Here is an 18,678-nt window from a genome sequence, read left to right as displayed (position 1 = left end):
TGGATAGCAAAGTGTGAGGCGGCAATAATTTGGCCATGTCCCTCACTGAGCTCATGTGTTTGGCCTGTCATTGTCCCTTTCCAGTCCCTTTAGTTACGGCTGGGTTGGTGCTTTCCTGTGTCCTCATCAGACAGCGGGTTAATCGCAGCCCTCGGGAAATTCCTATCTTCACCGTTGACTGACTGTCTGAATGATATAAAATAGACTTTCAGACTGTGTTTGTATGAATATGTATCCAGTTTTGTTATCCTGCAGACATCTGTGCAGAGACTAGATGAAAGTTAGGTGGCAGTTGGTAAACTGTGCTCCTCATTGTTGGCTGCGGTTTCTGCTGTTACAGCCAACATTAATCTTGGCATCCAGATCCAGCCTTTATGTCTCTCTGTTGTGTGCTAAATATATGTTTGGCAGATGCAGTTTGACCCATATTTATCACATTTTTTGGACAGAAGATGAATCAAGGTCCTGAATCCCCACATCACAAAAATGCTGGCTTTAAAATCGCTTGCCTTGTTAATTCAGCAATTCAGCAACATTTCAGAGCTTTACATTAGCCAGACCGAGTAACGTATACAATGTGTGATTGTGCTTTAAACTCTGTGACTCTAAATGCATCCAAAGGTATGTGGATCAGTGTCTATTTTAGAACCATCTTTGGGAATTGAATTAGGCCACGAGTCTACTAGGTTTCCCCCTTTGGATGGAAACAGCATGCGAATTTTGGGAGGAGAAACATAAAGAAAGTGAATAACATGGCAGCATTATCAGAGAGCCATTGCTCACTTCAAGACCATGGTCATAATACCTCACAGTGCAAAACAATATTCAGGCTAATTACAGACTATAAGGTTAGTAGTTATTTGGTAAAAGATGCATCTCTTAGGTTTAGGGGTGGGGGATGTGTGCATGACTAAACACTGTCATGCAATATGCACACATTCTATTCAAAGAGAAAATTCAGCTTCATCCACTGCTGTGACATTTCATTTCAAACTGAGCTGCTGGTGTGATGGATACTTTAAGAGGAAGAGCACAGCATCAGCTGTAAATTATAGTCAATAGCATGTATTGATCTGTAGCAGTGGTTAGTTCAGTGCAGAGTACTGTCAGCCTGTTGGTTGTTGAGACTGCCTTTGACATATTTGCTATTTGACATATTTGTCTTTTCTCTTCTCTTCTCTTCTCTTCTCTTCTCTTCTCTTCTCTTCTCTTCTCTTCTCTTCTCTTCTCTTCTCTTCTCTTCTCCACTTCTACTAAACACCAGATACACATCATAATGTCAGTTAATGTGTGTGAGGAAAGAGAGGCAGCAGTAAGGTTTCCATGCAACTAGAAAAGAGACTGAGGCTGATATCTTAGATTTAGGAGAATGAGAATCGTGCAAACAGTCAAACTCACTGTCAGATCAGTGCAGCAGGAGCGTGTGGGACAGTGGGGGTTGTCTAGAGGAGGTGGGGTTTGTCCCATGTGTCGACCGTCTGATGGAGAGGAGAGGAGCACGGCGCGGTGGTATGAAAGGACACAGAGTGCTGCGCAGAGACAGACTGCAGGCATGCAGCAACACAGAGCGGCATATATGTTTAAAGAGGGTGCTGCAGAGTGGGCTATTCACGAGGTAAGAATGCTGAAATGAGACCAGCGACAAGAACCAGAGCAGAGGTGTCCTTAATGTCTATTTATGTGTTGCCATTATGAATGATTCTCTGCACTTCTAGTACAGTGCGTGTGTGTGTGTGTGTATGTCAGGAAGGATGTCGAAATTTCAACATACTGTTTACGTGTATCGTTGGGAAAACAGAATTTGCATTTTAGTCCTCATCCCACATGCGCAGTCAAGCTGTTTATTGCAGACATATTCTAGATATGTGCACTGTGTGAGTGGTTGCACTCTCATAGTGGTTGTGTCTTATATGTGATTTCTCTCTCAATTTTCTTTTCCAGGTATTTTAAGCATGAGATCCCCAGAGACGGGAGGTTAGAGGTCTGTCAAGCATGTGATTGGACAACACCCCCGAAAAACTACAGCATGTGACTTTGCAGAGTTTACGGACCCTCACCATGCTCTCCCTGTGGAATATTTTTCTCTTCTCCTTGCATGTCTCACATCTCTCACTTCATGTCACAGCATTAACTGGAGAAAAGACAGAGGAGACCCGGCAGCTTGACGCAGACACAACAGTGAAGCAACTCACTCAGCCATCACAGAGACCCCACGGATCTGGTTTAGCATCTGTGGATCCCATGTTTGGACGCGAGAATGTCGACTTCCTCAGTCTACCTTTGAGTTGGTCCTCGTCCTCATCTGAGGAATCAGACAGACAAGGAGTGATTGGTGAATACGCTGATTTGCAGGAGACCACAGAGACATCGCTGTTGTATCCAAATGAGAAGGCACTTATATCCAGCCCCACAGAGAGTGCTACCGAAGATGTTGCCTCCAGGGGGAATACACAACCTTTACGGTCTTCCTCAGAAAGAGTACCACCTCACCCTACCCAGGACCAAATATTAAAGTATCAGTCAGCAGGAACCAGCGCAGCATCTGTACTGTATTCTGCTCAGACTGTGGAGGATCAGCCAGTTTTCTCGGCTTCACAGGATGAGACAACTGAAAAAAACTTACCATTTCTTCTGCCTGGGCCACTTCCATCAAACAGCCCAGAACAGGACTCTGCTTCACCACTGTCTGTTGGATCTTGGTCCAGCCCTAAGAACATCACTCCTCCAGTAGCCACTGGCAAGTGGGAATGGACCACAGGCTCTCCATTTACCACACAAGGAGAGAGGACTGTCCCCCTGAAAGAGACTGTGGATAGAGCTGCCACCATGGAGGCAGATAAAGGTGAGCCTCCCTCCTTGACTAAATTTAAATACATTCAATTACAATTTACCACTTAAGGCCAAGCAGCGATTATGTTGCTTTTGTCCATGTGACTGCAGTGTTTGTGATACACTATGTATTCTGCTGGCAGACACAGTTGCTTTACATTCACAGAATTGTTCACATCACTTCACCCCCTGAAGCTTTCCCTCTCCTCCAAAATCTCTTAACATTTATTCCACTGCTCTCCCTTCCTCTCAATCATTTCATCACACATTCTTCCGCTCAGTCCTCCACTCTTTTTCTACTATTGTCCAATACTCACATCCAGAGGTTGAGCGCAGTGCACCACTGAGCTTAAACTATATTTACAGTACAAACACAAACACACAAACACTCAACATGCACACAGTAGCACTCACTTGTCAAAGTAAATGATGTGCTGTGTCCACAAGCATAGAGGAATGAAGTGTGTGAGAAATTATTCTTGAAAGCTGCTAATGTATTTAATACACACAACCAGTTTGTTCATAAGCTGTGTGGTAAGTTACCAAAAGTTATTTTTATATCAAGATGTTTAGTCTTTTCAGAGTATGTTGAAATGTATGATCAGAAATAGGGCACATTCAATCTTTAACCCCTAGGTTCTGACGTCTCCATAAACCTAGAGAATAAAACACTTACATTATTTATTGGTTACACGATCACAGTCAGATGTGGAAGTTAAATACATCTGCACACTCCTGTTACATGCGACACTATAGACAGTACAACACCTCTTGACCATGCTTAATAATAGCCACTAAAATGAGAGCAGCAATGAGGTCAATACAAGCTAATCAACACACATCTCTCCCCCTCTCACACACACACACAACAGAAACACATACTACTTGCTCATGCTCCCGTTCTCGCTGTGACCCAGTTTGAGATTCCCACTTAGAAGCCTGTTCTGTTTTATTATGGATTAACTTCACACAGAGCAGATCCCACTCTTTTTGACAACAAAGACAATAAAGACTGTGCATATACAGTACGTTACTTTGGTCTGTATTCATTGGTTAGATCATTATGGTGCTTACATGCATGAATTCATTCCATCATTATTAAAATTGTTAATTAAAAAGTCAAGAAAAAAAATTCTGTCAGGCCTGTATTTACGCATATTCACCACCCCGTGGTGCTAGTGGAACACTTGTATGTTTTTAAATGTGCCTCTCTTGGTATTAGCATGTGATATTGTTTTACAGATGGCTCCAGAAGCAGTGATCTGCATGGCTCAAACACCAGTGGTGCACTCTTGCTTGATGGTAAGATGGGCACATCTACCACACCCTGCAAAACAACAGTCAACCAGTCCTGGACGCCCACCTATCTGGACGATTTTACTCCCAGTGACTCCCTGCACCCCTCTCCTTCTCTCAGCCATGCTCTTTTTGTCCCTCTGTATTCAGACTGGAACTCTGCACTCGCCACGTGGGGATTTGCATGGGAAGCACACATCTATGGCTTAGGGTCTATCTTCGCTGTATTTGGCCTAATCTCTGTGGTCTGTCTGTTAGGCCTGCCCTTGCGGTGTCCAGCAGGGAGCCCCTACTTCACCCTCCTGTATTTGTTCCTCTTAGCGTTTGCAGTGATCCAAGCCTTCTGTTTGCTCTATGATGCTTACAATCACCAAGAGCTCCTTCCTCCTCTGGAATCCCTCCTGCTCTCTGAGCTGTCCTTCCCTTGTCTCATCTCCGCCTTCTCTCTAGCCTTCCTCCTTCTTTCCTTTCGTTTACGCATGCACCTTTCACTCCCACTTGCTGTTTCCACCTCATTCTCAGTGTTGCCCAAACCTTGCCTTTTACTGTTTATGTCCCTATTGCATTTTGCAGTCTCTTTAGGGTGTGTTGGCATGCTCCAGCTCTTCCAAAGCCTTCCCGCCATGATCCTGCTATTCCCTCAGGGTGTGTTTGTATGTCTCACCATCTTTCTCTCATGCTCCTACCTCATCTTCTACTGCTTAATACAAGTTGATACTAAGCACATCTACAGGTTAAACGACAATGGAGAAAGTGGAGGATCTCCTGAGGTAACAAGACCAACGAGCTGCCCCTTTGCCAAATTGGAGGATTGGGATAGAGCAGCAGTAGCTGGAGTAGGAGCTGCGTTGTGTTTGTTAGGGTGTGGAGGCCTACATCTTTATGGGATCCTGCATGCCCTTGGTTTGGGTGGAGTTGATGGCTTTGGGTTCCAGCCCTGGCCTTGGTGGGGCTATCAGGTAGGCTGCAGACTCTGTGAGGTTGGGGTGTGTCTGGGTTTGTCACTCATTGGCACACATCCTCTCTTCTGTCACAACAACTCCTCTACGAAATCGCATCCTCGGCCAGGATCTTGGTCCCGCCTTTCCTGCAGTTCCCCTTCACGAGGGTTCACCCTGCCCTCTCAGGAAGGTACAAATTCTCCTGTCCTCTCCTCACATGATTCCTGGTCCCAAAATAAGCAAGAAAAGCTGGTGGTCTGTGATGTCATCACTAAAAGACAGTCAGAGGCTCTTCCTCTTTGCCCAATGCAGGAATCTCCTGGAAATAGCATAATCCGTGTCCCCAGGTCCAGCCAAAAGCGATCTAATATGCTACCTTTACCCACACCCCCAAGCCCACCACACAGACCTAAAAATGCAGTTCAGTCCCAGGTGTCATCACTGGATAGCCTAGGTCTGGATACTGACTCCACTGTGGACCTGCGGCCCCCATCTCCCATAAACCTTTCCCGGAGTATTGATCAAGCTCTATTTAATGAATCCCTATTCTCTCAAAGTATCTTTGGTTTGCCAAGGCTGTATCATACTTCTTCAAGCATGTCTCTGAGCTCTCCAAACCGAGATACGTCAAACCACGGTTCCAGTTCTGTGGAAAATGCTCTATACCGAGCCTCATCCTGTGGAGATGTAACTCAAGAGAACACCACTTCAAGACCGTCTCAGCCACATTGTTCTTTAGCGTCTCATAGCAAGTCTCCAGAGCAATGGGATTGGAAAGGGAGTGTCTCTGGCTCAACCCAGGGTCTGTGCATCAATCCCAAAGAGACAGGGAAGTTGCGCTCACATTCCTGGGCCAACAGAGGGCACAGTTTTGCTCAGAGTAGCCTTCCACGAGCCATCCCACACCTTGCTTACCACAGGCATTACCGAACCCTGAGCTTAGTTTCCCGGGACAGCCGTGGATCTGGCCGACTGGCAGGGACTAAACATCTGAGTGAAAGTAAGCAGCTGGAATGGGATCTGGCTGTACAGGCAGAGTTTGTCAATGTGTGTAGACAAATAGATGACCTGAGTGTTTGTAGTGATACCATTGAATTGTAGGAAGTCACAGTTGTGATTAGAATTAATATGACATTGTACAGAAATAGTATCTGAACAAACGATGTAAGATGTTTATCTTTACCTGAACTAATGAAAAGAGGGTTGACATTATTAATATAATATGTATACCCAGTCTATTTTCTATAAATAATATACCATTGGTATTATATATATTCAAAAATTTTAAAAGTTGACTTCATAAGAATTTTTTCAGCAGTTTCACTTTGCTCTTCTTTTTTCAATAATGCTTTTAAAATACTGTGACAATATTCTAACTATATATAAGCTCGTTTGACATTCATGGATGTCAAGCCTTTTCTAAAGAATGCAAATACTATTAAAAGTTTAACTTAGGCAGGAGTTTTAATATTTATATAAATGACTTCATGAGCTTCTTGCTAAAAGAGAGACTCTTAAGCATTTGTCAAATGAAGACAAGTAAGAGAACAAATGGTTTTGATATGATATGGGTTTTCAAATGTAGGAAATATGAGACATGCTAAAAAGTACTCAACTTATTATGAGACTTAACACCTAACTAGATAATCCCATTTATCACAATAAGGCACAGACTCATTTTCATCTACAGCAGTAAATAATTTGAGAAAATACCAAAATCACAAATTTGTCAGGAGGAGTTAAAAATGACATAGTGTAAAATAGTGAATCACATTTGCTGACACATACTTGCATAAACTAGCTGGTCACTAAGCTGTGTACAGAGTCGGCAACATGAGAACAAGCATGTTGGCATGTAATACTACAAATTTCATGGGTTGTGTGTTGTTTCAGTCTGATGTAAAGAAAAAAACTATAACAAAAAAGAAGAAAAAAAAGGTGGGTTTACATGTATACAGCATGAGTAAGTATTTCCTGTTTAGCCAACCTTCTGAATGGTGTGTTTGAAATTTGCCACAATCCTGTGGGAGGTTAACAGTGACAGTTTGCATTGCTAAGGTTAGAACTTTCAAGTCATTTCCATTACCTAATTAAAATTAAATAATTAAAAAAACAACTCATCTACTGTATACAGGATTCAAGAATATTGACCCTTTTTATTTCCACTTTCTGGAAAATAATTTCTAGACGTGACAAAAGAATGTTAAAGGTCCCTTGTCAAAATGATCTTTATTATTTACAGTATATATCATTTTAAAGCCTACGAATACATAATAGAAGAAGACAATTATATTATTTCTGTAATCCTGTAAGAAAGAAACTGAAAAAATAAATTTGCCAGTGCATTACAGTAACTCATTCATTCTATATATTTATATAAGTTATTAAAATAAAGATCTCATGTCAATAACTTCACATAAGAAGGAAAATCATGTTTAGAATTTATTTATCTAACCTACTGACTTATATATATCATTGACTGACCTTTTTGTTTCAAAATTCTGGAATTATTTGTCTTATGTTGTTTATTGTTATTAAGAATGTGATTTTGCAAAGCAAATTATACAAGATCACCCCATGTACATGTTTATATTCATACAAAAAACAAGGTGATGTATGGCATTTCAATCAGAAACTGAAATTTAAAGCATTGATAGTCTCCTGTCTTGTCACTCAAGCATTTTATTTATCTTTATTTAAGTGTTTTCCATTAGATATCAGATGAACATGGAAAACCCAGTGTACGATTCCAAATTGTGGCTGCTTTAAGATTGTCCTAGATACATACTGTGTGTGAATTAAGTCTGATGCTAAGCTAAGCTCTCCTGCAGTAGTGCATCACACTCTCACTGGGAGTGAAACTATACATAAGTGATCAGTACAGAGCTTCCATCATGTAACAGCCAAATTTTCAAACTTAAATTTGACTAACCAGCACAGTATGAGTTCAAAGAGAACATAGCAACATGTATGTATGCTTACTCTACTCGTTATACTTAGTACGGCACAGTAATCAATGACATGCTCGTTAAGAGGGATCAGCAAAATAGTAAATTAGATTAGAACCACTGTGACTTTGCCACAGCGGGAGAAAGACAGATGAAGAGTTCATAGGCAGTCACATCCACACTTGTACGCACTGATGTCCTTTTACATCCATCAGATCTTAGAGTGTGGATGCTCTACAGCGACAATAGCTTTTTCTGGTTGTAGTTTAATCACATGGGCCCACTGCATCTGCTCATGGCTGCTGGAGTTGGAACATTAGGTCCTGATCGAGTGTTTCCTCTTCCACCTGCCTCAGTAAAGTCGCTTCTCATGACTACATTTGGAATAAAAACGTGTAGGTTATTATCATTTTTGTGTGTGATAATATTTCACTACTTCAAGTCTTGAATGGAAATGAATAAATAAAGGAGTAAGGTGCAGGTGTGATAACACGTAGATGTACTTACATGGCACAAAAGAGTATCTATTATGATGGCATGGGCAAGAAAAGGAAGAGAGAAGACATTTTGATGCTAACAAGTAAATTATGGTGAATTTGAGAATGGAGGACTTCTTACAAAGGAATGAATTACAAACACACCTAATGGCACTTGAAGAAAGAAGCATTTGCAGAGAAGAGTCAATGGTCAGCAAGGGTCAAGGTGTAAAATGTCAGACTTACGAGTGGAGGCCGTGGACTCCTCCCTCAATCTGAGCAGACCTGGTTCTCTTCTCAAACTTCAACTCTCCAGAATACATCATTGATCTGGGATGAAAGGCACAAAACTCATATTATTCAAAAGTCCTTACACAATAAAACTTCATAGCACACACACACACACGCACACACACACACATGCACACACACTATTTCACACGTACCGTAAAATGGACAAACTCTTGGCTCCTATGTCCTGACAGCCGTGTTGGATGCCAGCAATAAGGTAAGGAGCAAACTTATGGATGGAGCCTTTGTCTTGTACAGAGCCTGAGACACCTTGAGCCACCTTCACCTTATCTCCCTCACTGGACACACACACACGCACAAAGTAAGAGATAAGGCTGTCATATGTACAACGACAGCCATGGCTATACATTTTCCATGAATAGTTACAAACAACCTCTGTAAACCCACGGTCCCACCTGAAGTAGCGTTTCTGACTGTTGTTTTTCTCCATCGCATCCAAGGAGCCCATTCCTCTGTACTTCTTCAGACGCACACCGTCTGAGAAGAAATATTCTCCTGGTGCTTCTGTGGTTGCCGCAAGCAACGATCCCATCATTACTGAGGGCAAGCAAATGAACAGTTCACACAAACATTGATTAAAAAAAAAAAGAGAGACATAGTTACATAAGTAGATCAGCAGCAATACATGCACTCAACCTCTGCCTCCTCTTTCAGTATAAAGGTGGTTTCTAAATGTATTTTCTACCTGTGGATGCTCCCAGGGCCAGAGCTTTCACCACGTGTCCAACAGTCTGAATGGCTCCATCAGCGATTACTGGCACCCCAAAACGTCGGGCATATTCTGCAACTTTGTACACTGCTGTACCTTGGGGTCGTCCGCATGCCATTACTGAGAAACATGAGTGAATGCAATGTTTGCAATTAGCAAAACAAATCTTTGCTACTTTGTACATGATTTCATCTGCATGAGTACTGTACTTGTGTTGTTTATCGTACCTTCTTGGGTGATACAGATAGAACCACAACCCATTCCCACCCTCAAGGCATCCACACCAGCATCTATGAGGTTTTTAGCCTGAGCAGCCGTCACCACTAGAGGGAGACAGAGGCACAGACAGGGATGGAGTTTTTAATTGGGAATTTTGTGATAATGTAAAATGCAGTTGAAAGCTCAAAGAAAATATGCAGAGCTCACCGTTTCCTCCAATAACCTGAAGTTCAGGATATTTTTGTTTGATGTAGTTTATCATGTTGATTTGGTACACTGAGTTTCCTTGGGAGGAGTCCTGCAATTCAAAGTTCCAAATGTGAAAAGATGTAGTTGAGAGATTGTGTATTAAAATATAGTACAGCTTTTTAATATATGTATATATATATATATATATATATATATATATATATATATATATATATATATTAATCAATAAAAAAAGAGACAAATGTCTTTTTAATAGAATCATCAATAATGCTAAAGCTATTATTCATTTAATCTAGTCTCGACATACTGATCATATCTCAGACTGCCAAATTCAAATCAAATCAAAATCAAATTGTAACCAAATACTTAATCATACCAACATCAAAACCTACTAGGACAACCACGTCCACCCCAGCCTGCATTAGGAGGTCCAGTCTGTATTTGTCATCTTCCATGGTACCGATGGCAGCTCCACAGAGAAGCTGCTTGCGGGAGTCCTTGGAAGCCAGAGGATAATCTCTGTTCTTCTTCAAATCAGTCCGAGCAATAATGGCGACCAGCTCATCACTATCATTAACTATAGGGAGCTTACCTGAGAGAGTCATGTTGTGGAGTTAGTGAAAGATAAGAAGAAATCTAAGTTTGCTTTACACTAGTGAAACCACTTTGAAAGATTTACCTTTTTTGCTACGCTGTAATATGTCATTAGCCTCTTTTAGGGTGACTCCTGCTGGTGCAACAACTAAATCTTCTCTTTTCGTCATTGCCTGAATGAAGGTGAAGTTCAAATTAATAAAACAATGACAAATATATTATTGTACCACCCACACATTTTAAATTGCGACAAAAACATAATGAGTTACCTCCTCCAGGGCTTTGTCGTAGTCTTTCTCAGACAGAAAATCTATGTCTCTGGAGGTCACTATGCCAACAAGCTTACTACCCATCTTGCCAGTCTCTGTAACCGGGATCCCGGAGAAACCATGGCGTATCTTAGCTTCAAACACATCTCCGACTGTGTGTCGGGGACTCATTACCACTGGGTCTGTGATAAAGCCCTGCTCAAATTTCTGGCAAGAACAAAAACACAGGTTTTAAGCAGTTGAGGGACTTTGTGCATATTGTTTTGGGAGTAACATCTTATTCTGAAAGAGAACTATAGAGTCACTGAAAACTCTTTCTTCTTCTACTGTTAGTTCATGTCTTCGTTGACCTGCTCAGTCTCACCTTTACTTTGCGCACCTCGTTCGCCTGGAACTCAGCAGTGCAGTTATGGTGAATAATTCCAATTCCACCCATCAGCTGAAAGCAGCCAATCAGAGACAAGGCAGAAAACTAAGTCATATTCAGTGAAACAATCTGTGGAGCAGGAAGATGCTAAACTCAGCAGATGTGTATGGTGGATGTGAGGCTGTGTTGTGTTTGGACTCACTGCCATGGCGATAGCCATGGATGACTCTGTGACTGTGTCCATTGGAGATGATATAAGAGGTGTCTTCAAGGTTATCTTTTTAGTCAATGCAGAGGTTAGATCCTGAATGTTTGGAAGGAGAAATGTTATAATGTACACAAATTATATCTTAAATGTTACTGGCTAAACAACATGATGGTGCCTTCATACAAGCAGTATTTCCACAGTGTTGCAGTTGCAGCACAAAAGCAACACATTTGCTAAAGGTTAGTTTGTTTCTATTTGCCTTGTAATTTGACTTTTTGTGATTTGATTTTTCTAATCTCGAAAGCAAGTTGTGACACATTAGAGACTAACACGATGAATTCACCTGCTCAGTGTTAGATGACGCTGTTGTGCGTCTGTTTTGAACATCTGCTATTCAGTAGTAACCCATGTGGCCTAGGCATGAAATTAATTTAATGTCCCAACAGAGCTTGCAAAGACAAAAACAAAACCAGACGAATAAACAACCCTGTGCCAAAGCACCCTTGACTGATGAACATATCAAAAGAGTTAGGGATTCATTTTTACAGCAAAACCAGTCTTGCCTTGTGAATTATCATCAGAATTAGGAAAAAATCTGCAAACAAAAGTAGAACCACATTACTTACATCACATTAATTCATTTGTGGAGAACAAATCTAACAGCTTGTGTTCAACCAAAGAAAATCATGATACTCACCACTTCATCAGAAGTAAAATCTATGAAACCAGGGAGGATTAAGAAATCACTAAAAGGAGAGATAAAACATACACATCATAACATCATAAGCATTACATTAAATTATTCATCAACATTACTAGTAATAGTCACATAAACAAGGATGATACTCTAGCTTTAATGGTGTATGTGAACTGTAGCAAAGCAGCACTTTTTAAAATTCACTGTAGCTGACAGCTAGACGACATAATCTGTCAGCCTCTCGTCTCACTGAAATGTTCTGTATTTATCCTCTGCACACCGATAAATCCTCCATATAGCCTCCATTAGGGAAACTAGACTTATCATCACCCATTAACACACTGATATGTGCACAAACACACACAAACACACAAACAAACACGCTGCTTCCGATGTCTACGGCACCGCTCACAATCATTCTTGAAAGTAGTGCTACTTATAATCCATTTGATAGAAGACATTGCATAACATGTTTCTGCATGTGCACATGCATAAGTGCGATTTTTGCAGATGCATCTGTGTTAGTGTGCTGTCATTAAAACACAGCGTTCCTTTTTATGAGCACTTCTTACTTGTAAGTAAGTCCGTCGCCGATAGCAAAGAGTTGTTGTGCTGTTAACCCATCTTCAGGAACATAACCTGTGCCTCCACTGATCAAGTAGTCTGCCATGCTGAAATGTGAAAGGAAACACAAATGCATTTCTCACACAGCTGAATTACTCAAGGCCAGTTCAGAATATGTTACAAATACATCTAAACAAATGGAAATATATTAAAATGAATCTATGAATATAATTCTTGTTGCAGATTTTGAATAGTTCAACATTTTGACTGCTTTAACGTAGCTCTCCATCCATTATTTCCAGTGAATGCATGCATTTATTGTTTCTAAAGTAATAAAAAGTCTGTGTAGTTATCCCTTTATGCTGTGTTTCTCATGTCTTTCAACCTCTGTTTCTTACAAACATGCTGTAGACAGATCCTATTACAAATCTTGGAGCCAAGACAGGAAATGCTAATGAAAGAAATCCATCCTTGTGAATGGAAAGTCCTTCTATACACCTATGACGGCAGTACAGTAGGTAAGAGGATTTGGTTGGCTGCCCAGGTAGCTGATAAATTGGCTTGTAAATGCATACAGACAAAGTTACTAGAAAGTGACAATGTCTCAGTTGCTGCTGAAAATACAATCATAAGGCTGCACACAATCCCTTCAGCATATCAGAAAATCTCTCAGGCAATGTTGCAATCATGTCCCTACAGGGTATGCAGAGTTGTGAGAGGGAGCCTGACCTCTCTGGTTCATATCCAGCTTGGATTCGTGTGGCACTGTATCGCTGAGCTGCAGTCTCATGTCCGTGTCCATGTGGCGGTGGGTGGGCATATGCCCCATAGGTGTGAGGCTGTTCCCCATCTCTGTTCACGATTCGCGGCCGTGCTGGTTCCATGTCCCCTACAATCCTGCGGTAGTCAATCTGGTAATTATCCCTTTCCCCATCTCCAATTCGTTCATAATCGTAACCCTCCATCTCTGGGAAATCCAGGGCTATGACCTCCAGATGGCCCCACCACCTTTCACACACTCAGACTCTTCAAGCACCTCCGACTTGAATTGCGCACGCGAACAAAATCACACTCTCACACTTCAAGCAAGCTGTGGCCCCAAAGGCTCTCAGTAGACACGTGCACAATTGTGTTCTTCTAAATACCAAGCTGAGTGAATGTCCACAGAAAATGTTTCATGTACACGTGCAAAAGCACCTGTGCAAAACTAGTTCTGTTCTCTCAAAAAAAAAAAAAAAAAAAAATCGTAAAGATGCAGAAGCAGTCCCTCAAAACAATGCTGTTTGTATTCCACTTTTTTCAGCACTTATCCTTGGAGGCCATTAAGCCCCTCAGGTAGAACGACAGAGTTTTCAGCTAACCTGATGTAAACTACTGCTGCTGTACCAAATTAGAATCCCTTGTTTGTTCCCCGACTGGAGGCATGAGCAGCCGCTCTGGAGGAAAGTCAGTCCTCGCTTAAGCGGCAGAGACCCGTTCCCCTGGAGGCCTAGAGCACAGTGCTGCTTGGTTATCCCTAAGGCTGGGAGCTTCTCTCCACTTCATTCTCCTGGTGCCTGCTGAGCTTAACTCTGTTTCTGACAGTAGCAGACGTCACTCTCCCACAAAGAGGATTGGGAGCATTAATACAGGATGGGATGGGGTGAGAAGGGTGTGTAGGGTGGAGTGAGGCAGTAGGACTGAGGAAGAGAAAGATGGGTCAAGATGACACTTGATGAGCACAATTTCCCCTCGGAGGATTACCGTGGTGTGGAGGTGTGTATGTTTTTTGCAGACCTCAAGGAGAAAGTGTTTTGACTCATACGGTCATATCCTAGAATACTGAGTCTTTTCAGTTTGGTACTATTATGTTTAATCAGGTAATCCGTTGTCAGGACCATTTTTTTCGGGAATAACAATTCTGTACGTTCTATTGAGACACAAACGTCTCGGTACCTGATGCCCTCAACACCATCATCTGCAGGTGACTGACTGACTGCTTGTGACAGTTACTGGGGGATTGATCCAGAAAAGCCTCTTACCCAGCCTCTCCCTCTTTCTCTCTCTCTCTCTCTCTCTCTCTCTCTTTCTATCTCAAAGAAACAAGCCACGCCACTTCTTCATATTACCAACAATGAAAAACATGTCTCTGGTAAGACATAAGCTACAACACCCGAACACAACACTTTCTAAAGCATGAGGACAAGGCAGGGAGAGGGATTCTCCCTTCTTAGTAATAAACATGTTTATTTAATCAATTATATTAATTCAGTTAGTAGTATAACAAAAAGTACAGTACGTTAACAAGGTAAAAATACAAACAAATCAAATACTGTGTATTCATTTTTCATAAAAGACAAAAGCACAGGAGGAGAAGCAAAAATGCTGCATTTCACTCAAGTTCTCCACCTGAGGGGAAAGAAATTAGGAAATTAAAAACATGTTCAATGACTTGTCATAGATTTATCCATGTTTACCTACTTTAGCAGCAGCAACTCTTACCAAGGCTTTTCACTAGGCTGGCGTGATCTTTTTTGAGGATGTCGTAGAAGGCTGCTTTGACCACTACACCTCCTGAGCGAAGTGTCCTTTGAAAAAGCTCCCTCATTTGATCCTGGCTTGTCTGTTTACTTAGGATCACTGAGTAGGTTTCACTGTGAACCATGTCTCCAAGCTTGTCTACTATGGCCATTACCTCTGAAACTCTTTGAAATAACGCAGCCTTGTTGTCATCGACAAATTTTGCTGTTTGAAAAAGAAGTACATAAAAAAACATGTTAAAATTATAAATGTGTCCCTTCATTTGAAGTAACAAACAACTTAAATATTTTATGCTATTTCCAGCATGAAGTTACAAAAAATACTCACCTTTATCTGTAGCACTCATTCTTTTAGTAGGACCATCAAGTGATTCCTGCGGCACAATTAAAAAACAATATCTCTCTATGCTGTGTTTGTTTGTAATGCTCATACATGCATTAAATGACAGTAGTTACTGACACAGATTTTAACAAGCGACTCCACTGGTTTAGGTTACTATTTGATTTTAGTGAACCTGAGTGGGTCAAAGGTGAAAGTGCATTTCAGATACCTGTTGTGAATTTTGAGGTGCGGCGTTATCCATAACGTCATGAAATCTTGATGGTTCTAAAGAAAGAGATAGGAGCAACTGAAAACGGTTTTATTGTGAAAGGCACAGACTTATTTATCACCTTAAACTCACTAAGCTCACAGACAGCAGTGAACAATCTACCTGGAGTCCGAGGAGGAAAACCTGGTGAATCCTGGTGAACAGGGAGGAAAAAAGAATAGATTAGAAGCGTTTCCCATAAGTTAGAATTTAAGTGTAATTCACACTATATTTCAAGTTGATAAGTTTATACCAGTCTTGTCAAGACTTCATTGACAGCATCTCGAATTGCCCTCTCATGCTTTGAGTACACATCCTTAATGACATCAAGGCAACCTGAAACAGTAGTTTCATTTTAGAAAACATACGATATATGAATAGTGGCTTTATAAATAAAGCAGGTGTACGTGTCAAGTTTGTAGTAAAGTATATTCTAATAGTATTAATACTAATAATACCAATGACTTAGTGAGTGTGTTAAAATAACAAACACGAACATTTGAAAGTAGGCCTTTTGTCCGGATTCCCATCCCAGCACTCCTTCATGAGGTCAACCAGCTCTTTTAACCCTTCTGCCTTCTCCTGGTCAATTGCCTCCAAGGAAGGTCTGTCTCCTTCACGAATCCTCAGTGCCACAAGACTGTAATTAGCCGCTGCAGTGCATGTGATATACCAGAGACATGCATCAAAACATGAAAACACTGAGTGTGTGCCTATATGAGTGAAATAATGATAAACAGCACAAGAAACAAACTATTGGACACAAAATAATAAAATTCAATTAAAATCATACATACTTTCATAGGGCTCTTTACCAGTAACAATAGACCAGAGAAAGATACCATAGCTAAAAGACAAAAAGAGGCTTTAAGTAACTATCCTAATGTTCATACAGTAAAGGTTTTAAACCATATTCCAAGCCTTAATCTGAATGTTTACCTGTATGTGTCAAAGGCACGGACAAGTTCATATGATACCTCAAAAGCCTCTGGAGGCATGTACTTGTATGAGCCTCCAACCTCTTCTGTTGCTTCTCTGTTGCTGTTGCTGTTGTTCAAAGCACTAGTGGAGACCCTGGACAGGCCAAAGTCTGCAAGCTACTGAGAAAAAAGATTTGAACATTACACAACATTAATAAGCAATTCATGTTTATGTTTTATAAAACGCCATGAGTTTAGGTTTATGGCACTCTACCTTGGCATGAAGATCACAATCCAGCAGTACATTACTTGGTTTCAGGTCGCTGTGCACAAGCTCTTTTGAATGGAGGAAGTTCACGCCTAGAGCCACTTCGTGTGCCAAACGGAGGGCTAAGGGCCATGGTGGAGGGCCTGACAGACTCGTTTGCAGGGTTTGAACAGATCCTCTACGCATGAACTCCATGACTATTCCCTTTTGTACGGACATATTTTCAGGTGGCACACGTCCCTCAAAAATCCCAAACACCCTCAGTACATACGGACAGAAAGCCACATCCATAATGTTAGCTTCTTTTTTAAAGGAGCTGAAATGAGATATAAAATAGTTGGAAAGAGCAAAAGACACACTAGATGTGCATGCATTATTTTTATTAATATAATTATTAATTATCTAAAAATTAGCAGATGTGTATGACTTTACCCAACATCATCTTGTAGTAGCTTAATGGCCACTTCAAACTTCCACGTCTTGTGCCTGACCTTGTAGACCCTACCAAAGCCACCAGAGCCGACTTTCTCCCATTCCCCTTCGAGGCTTTCAGCACCAATTTGTTCAGTCATACGGCTCTGCAGTGCCATCTCCTGCTAAACTCAAGCAGGAAAACTGTAACCTCACATCTATTGCTATGATTGAAAAAAGGTATGAAAATAAATAAAGTAGTTCAGTGATGGTTAATGTATTAGGTTTTCATACTACATTGTAAGCGCTGCTTGTACTGTGAGCACATGAGCACATTTTTGCTGCAACTCTTCCATTTTTAAATTTTCTCTTATGTCGATTATTTCTCATTATGTTAGTGAAAATCTGACTTCTACTCACCAAATAACTCTTAATGTGTTGTCCACATGCGGTTTTGACGGTTAGGAGTCAAACCAGAAATGTGGCAAAACAAGGCGACATGTTTCAGTTTCCTGTACCTCCTTCTCTGAGCAGCTTTGCAGAAGGCGTGGTTTAAACTTAAAAGAACTTGACCTATGCACAGAGTATATACGACTGAGAGTAGTGTTACACTTCCTGTTATAGGAAACAGGACTTGATTTCTACAAACTAATACACTGCAAGAGGAAGTCAGACTCTATGTTAGTCAAGATGTTTTTATCTTTCTATGTGATCGCTTTGTGGTGGCTGCGATTTTATGTCAGTCACCACTGAGGGAGCTGTTACACAGATAAAGAATAAACACATAACCTCTTATTGAACCACAGATTTTCAAACCTGAATATTAAAGATCTTAAAGAATAAGTGAAATATAAATTACTTTATAGGAATATGAATACAAATTTGATGAATTATAGGATTCATTAATTAAAAATTCAAATACATATGCATACATTTGCACTTACATTTGTTCACAATGGGGATGATTGCATGTTCAATATGTTTAAAACTAAGCTGGTACTACTTGATTACAGCTTTTTTTCACATTAATAACATCCATCTACGTACAATCAGATGATTTTAGAGTTTCTGCCAAGTATCTCTTTCTCATCATTTCTCTTTATCTCTCTATCTCTCTACACCACATGCTATCTCATGCACACACAAGACAAAAGCCACGCTGCGACTGTTTTGCCTAAATTATTCATGGCAAACGCTGCTCTGAAACAGAAAAATAGAATATGGTAACAACAAGGTCAAGGATCTAAACGTAATGTCCATTACCAAACATCTACTGTGCGCCCCTTTCATTACGCGAGCTGAGGTATATTCACTCAGATCAGATCTCATGC

The 18,678-nt window shown here is 40.8% G+C and overlaps 3 protein-coding genes across 7 annotated transcripts; 1 reads left to right on the top strand and 2 right to left on the bottom strand.

Moving 5' to 3' along the window:
• Window positions 1-1,369: 1,369 nt before the first annotated feature.
• Window positions 1,370-6,167, top strand: LOC113165684 (proline-rich transmembrane protein 4). Its single transcript, XM_026365379.1, has 5 exons — window positions 1,370-1,615; window positions 1,716-1,719; window positions 1,942-1,974; window positions 2,126-2,842; window positions 4,072-6,167. The coding sequence occupies exons 1-5, from the start codon at window positions 1,370-1,372 to the stop codon at window positions 6,165-6,167; spliced, it is 3,096 nt and encodes a 1,031-aa protein (XP_026221164.1).
• A 2,043-nt stretch (window positions 6,168-8,210) lies between these two features.
• On the bottom strand, window positions 8,211-12,746 carry impdh1a (IMP (inosine 5'-monophosphate) dehydrogenase 1a). Of its 4 annotated transcripts, XM_026365869.1 has the most exons (15): window positions 12,648-12,746; window positions 12,076-12,124; window positions 11,373-11,474; window positions 11,168-11,242; window positions 10,804-11,010; window positions 10,620-10,707; window positions 10,333-10,532; window positions 9,938-10,028; window positions 9,739-9,834; window positions 9,488-9,631; window positions 9,198-9,339; window positions 8,937-9,080; window positions 8,737-8,820; window positions 8,522-8,538; window positions 8,211-8,388 (listed from the first exon to the last, which is right to left on the bottom strand). In XM_026365869.1, the coding sequence occupies exons 1-15, from the start codon at window positions 12,743-12,745 to the stop codon at window positions 8,285-8,287; spliced, it is 1,641 nt and encodes a 546-aa protein (XP_026221654.1). In that variant the 5' UTR covers window position 12,746; the 3' UTR covers window positions 8,211-8,284. The 4 variants fall into 4 exon arrangements, with proteins under 4 accessions (XP_026221654.1, XP_026221655.1, XP_026221656.1 ...); XM_026365870.1 differs by lacking the exon at window positions 8,522-8,538 and having other exon boundaries at window positions 8,346-8,388; XM_026365871.1 differs by lacking the exon at window positions 8,522-8,538 and having other exon boundaries at window positions 8,346-8,388; window positions 11,183-11,242.
• Window positions 12,747-14,853: 2,107 nt separating this feature from the next.
• Window positions 14,854-17,893, bottom strand: LOC113165259 (receptor-interacting serine/threonine-protein kinase 4-like). 2 transcript variants are annotated; one of them, XM_026364651.1, is made up of 12 exons: window positions 17,768-17,893; window positions 17,369-17,532; window positions 16,943-17,252; window positions 16,688-16,845; window positions 16,546-16,595; window positions 16,246-16,401; window positions 16,002-16,084; window positions 15,872-15,902; window positions 15,710-15,765; window positions 15,487-15,532; window positions 15,121-15,363; window positions 14,854-15,027 (listed from the first exon to the last, which is right to left on the bottom strand). In XM_026364651.1, the coding sequence occupies exons 2-12, from the start codon at window positions 17,524-17,526 to the stop codon at window positions 15,011-15,013; spliced, it is 1,308 nt and encodes a 435-aa protein (XP_026220436.1). In that variant the 5' UTR covers window positions 17,527-17,532; window positions 17,768-17,893; the 3' UTR covers window positions 14,854-15,010. The 2 variants fall into 2 exon arrangements, with proteins under 2 accessions (XP_026220436.1, XP_026220435.1); XM_026364650.1 differs by having other exon boundaries at window positions 14,855-15,027; window positions 17,369-17,571; window positions 17,768-17,889.
• Between the last annotated feature and the right edge of the window lie 785 nt (window positions 17,894-18,678).

Source organism: Anabas testudineus, chromosome 6, assembly GCF_900324465.2.
Source record: "Anabas testudineus chromosome 6, fAnaTes1.2, whole genome shotgun sequence".
NCBI lineage: Eukaryota > Metazoa > Chordata > Actinopteri > Anabantiformes > Anabantidae > Anabas > Anabas testudineus.
This window is presented reverse-complemented; position numbering and strand designations above follow the sequence as displayed.

Excerpts from the sequence above, each read along its gene's own strand:
- LOC113165684 (XM_026365379.1), top strand. The coding sequence starts at position 1,370 with ATGAGAATCGTGCAAACAGTCAAACTCACTGTCAGATCAGTGCAGCAG. Across the intron at positions 1,975-2,125 it reads GAGATCCCCAGAGACGGGAG|CATTAACTGGAGAAAAGACA; the intron begins GTTAGAGGTCTG and ends TTCATGTCACAG. Across the intron at positions 2,843-4,071 it reads CACCATGGAGGCAGATAAAG|ATGGCTCCAGAAGCAGTGAT; the intron begins GTGAGCCTCCCT and ends ATTGTTTTACAG.
- impdh1a (XM_026365869.1), bottom strand. The coding sequence starts at position 12,745 with ATGGCAGACTACTTGATCAGTGGAGGCACAGGTTATGTTCCTGAAGAT. Across the intron at positions 11,243-11,372 it reads CCATGGCTATCGCCATGGCA|CTGATGGGTGGAATTGGAAT; the intron begins GTGAGTCCAAAC and ends GGCTGCTTTCAG. Across the intron at positions 10,029-10,332 it reads GGGTGGACGTGGTTGTCCTA|GACTCCTCCCAAGGAAACTC; the intron begins GTAGGTTTTGAT and ends TTTGAATTGCAG.
- LOC113165259 (XM_026364651.1), bottom strand. The coding sequence starts at position 17,526 with ATGGCACTGCAGAGCCGTATGACTGAACAAATTGGTGCTGAAAGCCTC. Across the intron at positions 16,846-16,942 it reads ATTGTGATCTTCATGCCAAG|CTTGCAGACTTTGGCCTGTC; the intron begins GTAGAGTGCCAT and ends TTTTCTCAGTAG. Across the intron at positions 15,903-16,001 it reads ATGAAGTCTTGACAAGACTG|GATTCACCAGGTTTTCCTCC; the intron begins GTATAAACTTAT and ends CCTGTTCACCAG.